At 40.7% G+C, this 12,960-nt stretch overlaps 1 protein-coding gene across 1 annotated transcript in view; it reads left to right on the top strand.

Annotated features, from left to right (window-relative positions):
- Positions 1–12,960, top strand: part of TAMM41 (TAM41 mitochondrial translocator assembly and maintenance homolog) — a 50,719-nt gene that overhangs the window by 19,048 nt on the left and 18,711 nt on the right. The window contains exon 5 of the mRNA XM_055344244.1: positions 8,750–8,895. Coding sequence (XP_055200219.1) covers positions 8,750–8,895 — 146 coding nt within the window. The remainder of the gene's footprint in view (positions 1–8,749; positions 8,896–12,960) is intronic.

Here is a 12,960-nt window from a genome sequence, read left to right on the forward strand (position 1 = left end):
AATGAAAGGATGAGAGTCTCCTGTGCCAAGCACTCTTTTACCTCTATGGATGAAGGAAGTAAAGAAAGCAGCTATTGTCCCTGCCATCGTGGGGCTTTCATTCTGGTTGAAAAGTTGTACAGCAAACTCATGGCAACACTAGAATATGGGAGGAAGGCAAGCGTGGCTTACATTAGTGTAACCAGGGAAGGTTTCAGCGGGAGGTGACATTTGAACCAAACACCAGTGGTTAAAGACCCACAAGAAGGACCCACATGACAGCCATATAGGCAGAGAGGAGTATAGTTAGGACTGTGCCCGTGTCCAACCAGCCTTGTACCTTCGGTCTCTGGAACAGCACTGGGGCACAGACTAAGCACCCTGTATGTCTTTGTTGGGTGGATACAGTGTGAATGGTGATGAGGGCTTGAATTAGAATAGTATCTCAGCGAAGTGCATAAGTTCTTGCGAGAATAATTGACATTAAACCCTTAACTCCTTTTTTTTTTTTAAGATTTTATTTATTCATGAGAGACACAGAGAGAGAGGCAGAGATACAGGCAGAGAGAGGAGGAGGCTCCCTGTGAGGAGCCTGATCGATCCCAGGACCCTAGGATCACTTTGGCCCTGAAACAAAGGCAGATGCTCAACCACTGAGCCACCCAGGTGCCCCTAAACCCTTAACTTCTTCTTTTTTTTTTTATTTTATTTTATAAAGATTTATTTATTTATCTATTCATGATAGACACAGAGAGAGAGAGAGAGAGGCAGAGACACAGGCAGAGGGAGAAGCAAGGCTCCATGCCGGGAGCCTGATGCGGGACTCGATCCCAGGACTCCAGGATCGTGCCCCGGGCCAAAGGCAGGTGCCAAACCGCCGAGCCACCCAGGGATCCCTAAACCCTTAACTTCTTAAATTAATTGTCTTATTTTGTACCTTGCTGCTTTTTTTTTTTTTTAACATTATATTACTTCGTGGAAGACAGAATTAGTGAAGTGTTTAAAAGCTGGAGCTTTAGAGTCAGAGGCCTGGGTTCAAAACCTAGCTGCACTCTTACTTTTTTCTCTTCAGGCAAGTTTCTTAGCTCCTTGTGATAGTTTCTTCATCTCTAAAGAAGGGTTTTATATGGATTAAATCAAATCATACATGTAAAGTACTTAATAGAGTAGCTGGTACATAGTAAATGCTCACTAAATGTTATCCATTGTTATTTTAGATATGTGTACTCACATAGCCACTTTGTGTAATAGATAAAAGAAAGGGAAAGACCACAGACCTGAATTTGAATACTGGCTTTGTAAAAGTGCTTGTACCCTTCTGAGCCCATTTTCTTAACTGTGAAAGAGAATAGCTGTCTTGTAATAAGGTTTTCAATGAGATAATATATATAAAAGTCCCCAACATCATACCTCATTGAGAGTTGGTGTTCAGAAAATGATTGGTATTATTTATTATTGTTACCATATCATTGCTGGCCACACAGGTTTTTCTTAGGTTGAGACACCATTGTTTGCTTATTCAGTGATAGATGGATTCTCAGGTTAGCTCCATTTATTATTGTTTTATTAATGCCACTGCTGTGAATCACTTTAAAGAAATTACTTTGGTAGGGGAAGGGGGTAAAGGGGGCCCCTAACTTCCTCGGATATGTTCTCCAAAATGGAATTTTGTTGTGAGTTACAAGAATTACAAAACTTGTTATATAATGACAAAAATTTGCAGGCATTAGAATCTGCTTAGATGAGGTGGATTCATTTGGCCCTTTCCTGTCCTTAAGGAGTGAAAAACACCTTTAAACACTCTTGTGTAAGAGAGAGAATGGGTTTCTTTCAATGCCAGATTGTCTGAACACAGGCTCAGCTACTTCTAGGAATAAGACAAAGCGAGGAAGTTGCCAGTTGAGTGATTCTTGGAGAAAAAAAATTAGAAATGGGTGCCAGCCCTCTAAAGAGTGAGTAAACATCCTCATTTCTGGATCCTGGTAAAAGTCAATAAAGAAACTTTTTCTCTAGAGAGCTATTGAGATTTATTCCACGAGAGTCGCACCATCAGAAACCTTGCAAGCAGTGTCATTAGACAACTTGCATATTAGAGATTGACTATTTCAGTAATTTGGGAGCATATTTCTCTATGCTTGGCAAGCTTGAGCTTTTGCTGAAGCCTCAGATGGAACTCTGCTCAGTCACTGATTAGTTTCTGAGAATGTAGTACTCCAGAAGGGATAGTAATTGTCAATAATACCTAATGTTTATGAAGTACTTACTATGTGTCAGATAATATTCTAACTGTACACATGCAGAAAAATGAGTTTGGGCCCATGACTCATACTATGCATAAAGTTAACTCAAAGTGGATTATGGATATGAGAGTTAAATCTTAGAGCTAAAACTAAAAAGCTCTTAGCAGAGTGACTTTGGGTTAGACAGTGGTTTCTTAGATATATGCCAAAAGCACAAGCAACAAATAAAAAACAGATAAATGGGAAAACTGTATGAAAACTAAACTTTTGTGCTGCAAACAATACCCTCAAGAAGGTGAAAAGGCAACTAATAACATGGAAGAGATTTACAAATTGTATATCTGATAAAGAATAGCACCAGAATATAAAAGATTCCTGGAATGCAATAAAAAGACAAATAATCCAGTATTAAAATGGGCAAAGGATTTGATGAGACATATTTTCAAAGAAAGTATACAAATAGCAAGTACACACATGAAAAGATGATTAACATCATTAGTCATTAGGGAAATACCAGTTAAAACCCCAGAAACAGTGCTTCATACCCACTACAATGGCTGTAATCAAAAAGACAAGAACAAGTGTTGACAAGGATGGAGAGAAATTGAAACTCTCATGCATTGTTGATAGGGTTGTAAAGTGGTACAACTGCTTTGGAAAAACACTTTGGCCATTCCTGAAAATATTACTATATAGCCCAGCAACTCTGCTCTTAAGTATCTACCCAAGAGAAACAAGAACACATATCCACATGAAAATTTGTACACAAATATTCATCACAGCACTGTTCATTAAAAATAGCTAAAAAGTGGAAACAACCTAAATGTCCATCAGACAAGAAATGGGTTTTAAAAATGTGATACAGGGGATCCCTGGGTGGCTCGCCGGTTTCGCACCTGCCTTTGGCCCAGGGCGTAATCCTGGAGTCCCGGGATCGAGTCCCGTGTCGGGCTCCTGGCATGGAGCCTGCTTCTCCCTCTGCCTGTGTCTCTGCCTCTCTCTCTCTCTCTCTCTCTCTCTCTCTCTGTCTATCAAAAATAAATACAAATAAATCTTTAAAAAAAAATGTAATACATCCATCCATCCAATGGAATATTATTTAGCCGTAAACAGGAATGAGTATTGACACAGGCTACAACGTGATGACCTTTGAAAACATAATGCTAAGTCATAAAATACCATTTATTGTACAATTCCATTTATATAAAATGTCTGGAATAGGAAAATATATGGATACAGAAAGTAAATTAGTCTTTGTCTAGTGCTGGGGTTGAAAGGGTGGAGGGAGACAGTGTCTTCTAATGGGTACAGGGTTTCTTTTAGGGAGGCCAAAATGTTCTAAAATTAGATGGTTGCACAACACTCTGATATATACTAAAAATACTAAAAAAAATTATTTTATATAGGTGAATTGTATGGTATGTGAATTATATCTAAAAGGAAAGCTGTTAAAAAATGAATATTAGGGGCATCTGGGTGGCTCAGTCAGTTAAGCATCTGCCTTCTCAGGTCATGATCTCGGGGTTCTGGGATGGAGCCCCAGCTGAGCTCCCTGCTCAGTGGGGAGCCTGCTTCTCCCTCTCCTTCTGCCCCTCCCTCTGCTCATGCTCTCTTTTAAATAAATAAGTAAAATCTTTAAAGAACAATGAGTATTATTTGGGGTACCTGGGTGGTTCAGTCAGTTGAGCATCCAACTCTTGATTTCAGCTCAGGGCGTGATCTCGGGGTTGTGAGATCGAGCCCCGAGCCATGTCAGGCTCCGAGCTCAGCACAGAATCCCCTTGAGTTGCTCTCCCTCTGCCCCTCCCCTCACATGCTCTTTCTCTCTCAAATGAGGAAATAAATCTTTCTTAAAAATTCTGCCGTATTAACATCCAGTTTGGGGCTACTGTTCTTAAATACTACCATATAAGAAATACCCACCTCTGCGACCCACAGTGAAATGATCTGTTTTCATAGCACCTCCAACCTCGGGTAGGGCATGTATCTTTTTATCTCTAACGTCTGGCAAAGCTTCTGGTACTTACTAGCCACTTAAATATTTATTGAACTGAATGAAATAACAGCAGTACTGCAATGAGTTTAGGGGAAAGTTAGCCAGTTATTATTTTCAAAGACTCAAGGGCTCCCTCTTCCCCCATCCTTTCCTCATCCCATATGGATATCATAGCAACCATACTATCTGCTTTACTCTTTACAAAGCCTTGTCTGCTGCCTTAACTCATTTAAATCTAAAAATAACCTTGTGAGATCAGTATGTTGGTTACAGCCATTTTCCAGGTAAGAGAGCTGATTCAGAACAATCTCCAGTCACCACAGGCACTGCCAGACTTTCCACTGTACGGAGCAGCCCCTTACATCCCTACCTTCATACTAAGGCCCCTGGCCGCTGGTAGCATGCTGGAATCACAGAGCAGGCCAACTACAGATGCTTTACAAGCCTCTGTATTTATTTCATTTCAAAGTCAAAGAGAAATTATCCTTTTGGTTGTCCATTGTTACTAGACTGCCGGTTTTCTGGCTTGAGCAGTCAAGAGTTAAACTTACCAGTAGAGGTATAAAATAAAAGTCAGCAGTCAGTTTTTCTCAATCCCTGTGTTTTGTTGCAAACATCTCTGGAGGTAAGAAAAATTGATTCTTATGATCAAAATGCTGGGTCATGCTGTGCCCACGATTTTATTCATTTTGTTCTGAAGAAACAAGTAATAAGCCCATTTGCCTGTGGTTCCCTGTGGCTGAGCTAGTTCTGCTGCACAGCAGTTGGAGAAATCCGATTCGGCAGACGTTTGTCAATGTACCTTCCATGTGCCAGGCAGTGCATAAGGAGCTGGAGGTACAGGGATGAATAAGCCCCCGTCCACGTTCTCAGATCAAGAGTATTTTTTTTAAGGTTTTATTTATTTATTCATGAGAGACACACAGAGAGAGGCAGAGACACAAGCAGAGGGAGAAGCAGGCTCCATGCAGGGAGCCCGATGTGGGGCTCGATCCCAGATTTCCAGGATCACGCCCTGGGCCAAAGGCAGATGCCAAACCACTGAGCCACCGAGGCATCCCAAGAGTATATTCCATGCAGATGTTCTTTGGGGGAGGATTTGGATTCATTTGCTTTTACGTTGTAGTGAAATACAGCCACTCTCAGAAAGTTACTATCTAAAATGTAAGAACTCTTTGTTGAATGTACAGGAAGAAAAGAAATGACACACACGTTTAGAACTCAGTGGTGATAACAAACTGATCTTTTACTTCAGAGCCAGCCATGTTGGATTCAGAGTCGGATGACATTTAACCCTTCCAAGATTGATAGAATCCATTTATGGGCCCTGAATAAAACCATAAGGATTTACACGATTGAAAGTTAACCCAGCTGCCTCTCAGTGCACATTTGCCAAGTTAGCATGTCTGTGCATCCCATGCATCTATTTAAAAATGCTAGAAGTAATATGCCAACATTATAGAAGTGAGGAAAATGGCATAAAACTGCAAAGTAGAGTAACACTAGTCACCTAAAATGTCACTACCCTGATACCAAGAGGTAGCTGGACCTTTGCACCTCAATCTCAATTTTAAAATTGGGAATACTTAGTACCTTCATTAGGAGGCTTTGCCAGGACTAAACAAGGTAACAGCATAAAACACACTCACACCAAAACAACTCATAATAAATATGTGCTTATTAGAGCAAAAACAACATTTTTATGTAATCTTTCTGTCTTGTTTTTTCTATTTTTATACGAAGTTGTTTTCTTGTACTTTTGTCTTAGTTTCTTACTACTATATAATCATTTTTCATCTAGCCGTGTGTGAGTATTGTAATTTTTAATGGCTGCACACTGTTCTGTGGTAGGGTATGGGATTCCATTGTAACTTATCCATTCCCCTGTTGGACTTTTGGGCTGCTTCCAGTGTTTCGCTTTTATAAATGAGTGCCTCAGTGAATAGTTTTATGTATGCAATGTATTCACTTACTGGGAAATCTCAGGCAGGTGACTTCATCTCTGTCCTTTTTGCCCGGATGTTAAATGAGGATAGAATAGTATCTGAGAGGATGGGGATGTGTGGATTAAATAAAGTAATATAGCAAAGCACTTGCAACAATGTTTGGCACTTAACCAGATGCTCAGTGAGCATTACCTCTGGACCTCTGTTTGGGTCTGTTTCTTTAGGCTCACTCTCTAGAGATGAGATTGTTTCATCTACTGCTTTCCAAAGGATTTTACCAATTTAGTATTATGTCAAAGGACCAATTTCTCTACACCCTCACTAGCAATCATCTCAGGATTTAACTACGTAACAACTCTCTTTCTCTTTAAAATAATAGTGAAAAGGGGCCCCTGGGTAGCTTTAGTCAGTTAAGCATCTGCCTTCAGCTCAGGTCATAATCCCAGGATTTTGGGATTGAGCACTACATCAGGCTTCCTGCTCAGTGGGAGCTTGCTTATCCTCCCTCTGCTGCCCCCCCCCATTCACACACACACACACACACTCTCTCTCTCTCTCTCTCTCTCTCTCTCTCTCTCTCTCTCAAAGGAATAAATAAAATCTTTTTAAAAATAAAATAAAGGTGAAAAAATAAGTTCGTCCATATTTAGGGCAGCTTGTTATGACTGGAACTCACTTCTACTCACTGCCCTGAACAGACCTCATGTCACAAAGGTTGGATCCCAGAGGCTGTTCGTAAATCTGTTTTCCTGAAGTTTGCAGTGTCCAGCTGCTCTCCACAAAATTGTAGCATAAATTGGTCCTCTGGAGCTTTAAAACCCAGCATATTTTATTCCTTACTGAAGTACATACTATTGGGTATCTTTATTTTTTTCCAAAACAATAGTTTGGTCTAGTAATATCTGTTTTGGCCTATAATAATTTCAGTGATTCCTTCCTCTCCTGCCCACCCCACCTCCAAGGAGATAAATTGGCAAGGGTAACCATATGTTTGGGTTTGCCCAATTTTTACTTACCATGGTATAATTATTCATCATGCCCACTTCACCCTCAAAAGTGACCTAGTTCAAATGATGAATTACTTCATCACCTGATCCCCTGGAATTCCTCAGCAGCTGGGTACCTGCCAACACTTGCTAACTAACTACTTTCCTGGACTTTCTACCTGTCCAACAAAGGTTTCACTCAGAGTGCTTTCACCAGGCTTCACCTGAGAAGCCTTCACATGCACCCAGCCTATTTTGAACACACATTAGCCCAGTAGGCATTCCCTCAAAGTTTTTACATTTCATCATCTTTTTCCCTCTACATCTTGCTGGTAATGTCAATGGCATAAGCAGGCTTGGGCACTTCTAATTTGTGTCAGAAGTGGCTCTTCCCATATCAGGCTCCCTGCTCACTGTGGGGGGGCGGTCTGCTTCTCCTTCTCCCTCTGCTCCTCCCCCTCCGCTTGTGCTCTCTCACTTTCTCTCAATCTTAAAAAAAAAAAAAAAAGTGGCTCTTTATTCTTCAGAACTATTCTGCAGCTCATTTCATCCCACAGGCAAATGTAACGTTCCTTATTTCTCACCACTTGCAATTTAAAAAGAGACATCTGCTTTCAAGAAGTTAATCTTAAATGTAAACCTCTTCTTACGAGGTAAGACTCTTAACACTCACTGCTCCTGCCCTTATCAAATATGGTAAAGTTCTTTATATTCATAAAGTACGCAGAAGCCCTTGCACAAATGCAGTAAGAGGTTCAAGCTGAATAAACAGTAGCAAGTAGCAGTTGCAAAGACACGTCTAAGGTGAGACACTGCAGCTCTGTGATTGGTCACAGACAGTTTTGCTCACAGAATAAAAAATTATAAGTACAGGTGCTTCTGCGATGGAAAAACAAAAACAAATCAGCTTCCGGTGATTACATTTTGCACCTAGGTAACTGCATTTTAACTAGCATAAAGGGCTTTATGACTTTTTTTTTAAAGATTTTATTTATTCATGAGAGACACAGAGAGAGAGAGGCAGAGACACAGGCAGAGGGAGAAGCAGGCTCCATGCAGGGACCCCGATGCGGGACCCGATCCCGGGACTCCAGGATCACACCCTGGGTCGAAGGCAGGCGCTAAACCACTGAGCCACCCAAGGATCCCCTAAAGGGCTTTATGACTTGAGAGGGTCTGTTTTCCCCCTAACCAAGTGCCTGCATTCCTTGGGTAATGTATGCACGGTTTTAATTAAAGAGGAAAATTGGGGATCCCTGGGTGGCTCAGCAGTTTGGCACCTGCCTTTGGCGCAGGGTGTGATCCTGGAGTCCTGGGATCGAGTCCCACATCGGGCGGGTTCCCTGTGTGGAGTTTGCTTCTCCCTCTGCCTGTATCTCTCTCTCTCTCTCTCTCTCTCTCTCTCTCTCTCTCTCCCTGTGTGTGTGTGTGTCTTTCATGAATAAATAAAATAAAATCTTTAAAAAAAAGAGGAAAATAAAATGTTTTGAATGTGGGATGCTAGTCATCTTGAGCTAGCATCAGATGAATGTGGGGCTATAGTTTATAGGTCAAGATGTGTACTCTTAGTAGAAAATTTGTTTATCCATTTGTTTTAACCAGGCGACTTTCGGATGGTGGTTGGAGAGGATAAGACAAAAGTGTTGAATATTGTGAAGCCCAACATAGCCCACTTTCGTGAGCTGTATGGCAACATACTGCAGGAGAATCCCCAAGTGGTGTATAAAATCCAGCAAGGCAGACTGGAGGTAAACCGTATGTGGGAAATAATTTATGTTGTTTCTAAGGCAAGAGTGATTTTAAGAGAAAGAAGTAAGGGTTAGAGTATGACTAGTGTGATAACATTTTACAGTTTAAAAAGTAAGTTTCATATGTAAACATACTCGTCTGTGTATTTGGACTTATGCTAAATGGTAACATAAGAGAGTAGTAATAAGAAGCTGCCTTTGGGGAAGGGAACCTGGGGCTAATGTGGGAGAGGGACCTGTCTTCATCATGTACATCCTTTTTGCCATTTGAAACTCTTCTTATGCATACTACCAATCAAAATACGTGAAAGATTCTCAGATTTGCCTTCTTCATCTCCAATTCTGCTGGCCTCCCCAGATGTAAATTTACTGACAGTCTGGCATATATTCTCCTAGATCTTTTTGCATGTATTTTTGTATTTATTTGTACATATACACATGTATGAACAAGTTTGGTCTTTTTTTATTTGGGTTTGTTTTATATAAATGGACTCTTATACTTATTCTGATGTTTATTTTTCTCCTCACTTGTGTTTATTATGTCTTGGCTTTCCTTTTGATAAATGAAACTTTCTTTCTAGATATCTTAAAAATTATATTATTAAATATTTGAAAATAAATATTAAAGAACTTTTCATTTGAGGAAAATAATTTGGATTTAAGATTTTTTTAAAAACTATAGAAACTGGGAACTCCTGGGTGGCTCAGTGGTTGAGCGTCTGCCTTTGGCTCAGGGCATGATCCCGGGGTCCTGGGATCTAGTTCCACCGATATCGGGCTCCCTGCATGGAGCCTGCTTCTCCCTCTGCCTATGTCTCTGCCTCTCTCTCTCTGTCTCTCATGAATAAATAAATAAAATATTTTTAAAAAATAAAAAATAGATAAAACTATAGAAACCAGAGAGTTGGGTTTTTTTTTATCTTTAGTGTAAAGAACACTGTGTTTTACTTTTTTTTTTTTAATATTTTATTAATTTATTCATGAGAGAGACAGAGACATAGGCAGAGAGAGAAGCAGGCTCCATACAGGGAGCCCGATGTGGGACTCAATCCCAGGAATCCAGGATCACACCCTGAGCCGAAGGCAGAGGCTTAACTGCTGAGCCATCCAGGCATCCCTGTATTTTACCTTTTTAATGTTCTTCCTCTTCCAAATAACAGGGGCAACTAATATTATATTGAATATGGAATTAAGTAATTTCTAGAACTGAAAGGGAACTTCCAAAAAAAAGAAAAAGGAATTATTTTAAACAAAAAACAATGAGAGTAATATAAATGCCCAGAATTCCCTCCACTCAGTTGAACAAATTTTGCAAGAATTTTTTACTTTTCTCAAGGTAATGTGTGCACATGTTTTTTTTTTTTTTTTTTTAAGATTTTATTCATGAAAGACACAGAGAGAGAGAGAGAGAGAGAGAGGCAGAGACACAGGCAGAGGGAGAAGCAGGCTCCATGCAGGGAGCCCAATGTGGGACTTGATCCCGGGACTCCAGGATTACACGCTGGGCCAAAGGCAGGCGCCAAACCGCTGAGCCACCCAGGGATCCCTGTGCACATGGTTTAAAAACCAAATGGGACCTCACGGTTTATAACAGAAAGTAGCAGTTCCCTACTGGCCACCTTCTGGGTTCTCCATGCTGCTTCCTGGAGCCCACTGCTTTCATCTTGTTAGCGGGTCCTATGCTTACCTCCAGGTTTCTAAACAATATGATTTGACTGTTATTTCTTGATATATTTTTTTTTATTTTATACTTTATTTTTGTTATCCATGTCTGGAGGATGAGTATTGTTTTACTCTCCTTTGTCATTTCCATTAATAAGCACACACTTGTGCACACACCCTCTTCCTCTTCCCTTCCTGCCTCAATCCCTCTTGCTCCACATATGGTTATTTCATTTTTGGTTGGGTTAATGTTCAATATTTACATTATTATGAAACTTACCTTTTCTTCATTGCTGAGATATGCTACTATGAAATTTCCTTTCCTATACAGATTTGTTTTTCTTGGAGTTAATAATTGTCTCATTTTCTTCATCTGCTTGATTTTCTTTGTACCTGTCACTAACTCATACCCTCTTACAAATCTGTATAGCTTCCCCCATTATAGACAAATACATCAGGTGTTTTCTGTTTCTTGTTTTTCTTGACATTTCTTCCTGGAGCTCTGTGTGCCCTGTTCTTTCTGGATGGGCTATTTTCTAGGCTTGCTGAGTGGCTGTTCTCCTAGAACATCTTTTCATTATCACCCTGCCGGTTCTTTCCGCCTCTCTCCTTTGTTAGGTTTTGGTTTTCTGCATCTTCTATCTTCTTTTTTTTTTCTTAGTGGCCCTTTAATCTTGGTGAAGTATATCTTTTAGTACCTCTCTAACATAGGTTGCAAGGAAGGTAAATTTTTTGAGACCATGTACATCTAAACCTTCTATCCTTGCACTGATTCATAGTTTGGGCTACATATCACATTCTAGGTTGGAATTTTTCCCTCAGACTTTTTAAGTCATAGCATTACTTCTTCTAGTTTATAAGTGTTGTGTTAAGAAGTCTAATGACATTCAGATTGCCTATCCTTTGGATATGACCTTTTTAACTCTTGCACAATGCTATGCTTAGGATCTTTTTCCAGTCTTACATTTCATGGTAGTCTGTCTTTGTATATGTGTTTTTCACTATTATTCTGGCACTTTATGAGCCTTTCTAGTCTGAATATTCATGACCTCCAATTCTAGGAAGTTTTGTTATTTCTATAATAATTCATATCCATTTTCTTCATTCTTTCTGGATTCCTGTTAGTTGGTTGTTGGACCTCCTTGTTTGATCCTTTTTATTTCTCTTTCCTCCTTCTGCTTTCTTTGGGGTTTTTGTTCTTCTTTCCAGAAGAATCTCTCAAATTGATCTTCTAGCACTGCTATTAAATATTTAATTTCCTCTGAATGTTCCTTTTTTCTTATAGCATCCTGTTCCTGTTTTCCAAATATATTATCTTTTCTCATCCCTTTAGTGGTCTTTATTATAATTTTTGAAGTTTTATCTTGCTCTCTACATTGTCTCTGTTTCTTTTAATGTCAGTATCTGTAAGATTTCTCCAAAGGGACATCATCTGCTCCTTGGCTTCAGATCAGGAAGTATAATATGCCTAGCTGCCAACTTTCAGAAAACTGAGCAAGGGGAAAGGGCTGGGAATTTTCTTTAGACCCTGAAGATAAACATTTCCAAATTCCTTACTATGGCCTGTGAAAGGCTGCACAATCTAATTGATCTCTTATCCTGGGGAAGAGTAAGGTTAGTAGGGACCCCTGGGTGGCTCAGAGGTTGAACGTCTGCCTTCGACTCAGCGCATGATCCCAGAGTACCGGGATCGAGTCCCACATCGGGCTCTCTGCATAGAGTCTGCTTCTTCTGCATGGAGTCTGCTTCTCCCTCTGCCTGTGTCTCCGCCTCTCTCTCTCTGTATCTCTCATGATGAAAAGAAAGACAGAGAGAGAGAGAGAGAGGAAGGAAGGTAGGAAGGAAGGAAGGAAGGAAGGAAGGAAGGAAGGAAGGAAGGAAGGAAGGAAGGAGAGAGGAGGGAGGGAGGAAAGAAGGAGAGGAGAGGGAGAGAGGAGAGGAGAGGAGGGGAGGGGAGGGGAGGGGAGGGGAGGAGAGGAGAGAGGAGAGAGGAGAGAGGAAGGTTAGTGGACTGAACTACAGTTCCCAGCGCTGCTGAGGCTATAACTGACACCCGCCTGCTCCTTCCTGTACTACCCATTCCAAACTCCCTTCACCCTCATCTAGTACTTGTGCTGGGCTAGACGAGGTAGCCCAGACCCTTATCCCTGAGGCATCTGAGACCTGGTCACCCTGCCCATTTCAGGGTAGGGTTGCTGCCCTTTCCCTTTACCATCTAAACAGAGCAAGGGGTACTGAGAGATGTGTACCAGCAGCCCTACCCCTGATGATCAGGATTAGTTACTTCTGCCACTATGGTGACTCATTTCCATGTCTGAATCTGAATAGAGGAGGTAGCAATCATAGCGTTAAGTTTAAAGTCTTAAAGTTGTAGGGATGGGAAACACACATTTCCTGAGTGGG

The sequence above is a fragment of the Nyctereutes procyonoides genome, unplaced genomic scaffold (genome assembly GCF_905146905.1).
Source record: "Nyctereutes procyonoides isolate TBG_1078 unplaced genomic scaffold, NYPRO_anot_genome, whole genome shotgun sequence".
NCBI lineage: Eukaryota > Metazoa > Chordata > Mammalia > Carnivora > Canidae > Nyctereutes > Nyctereutes procyonoides.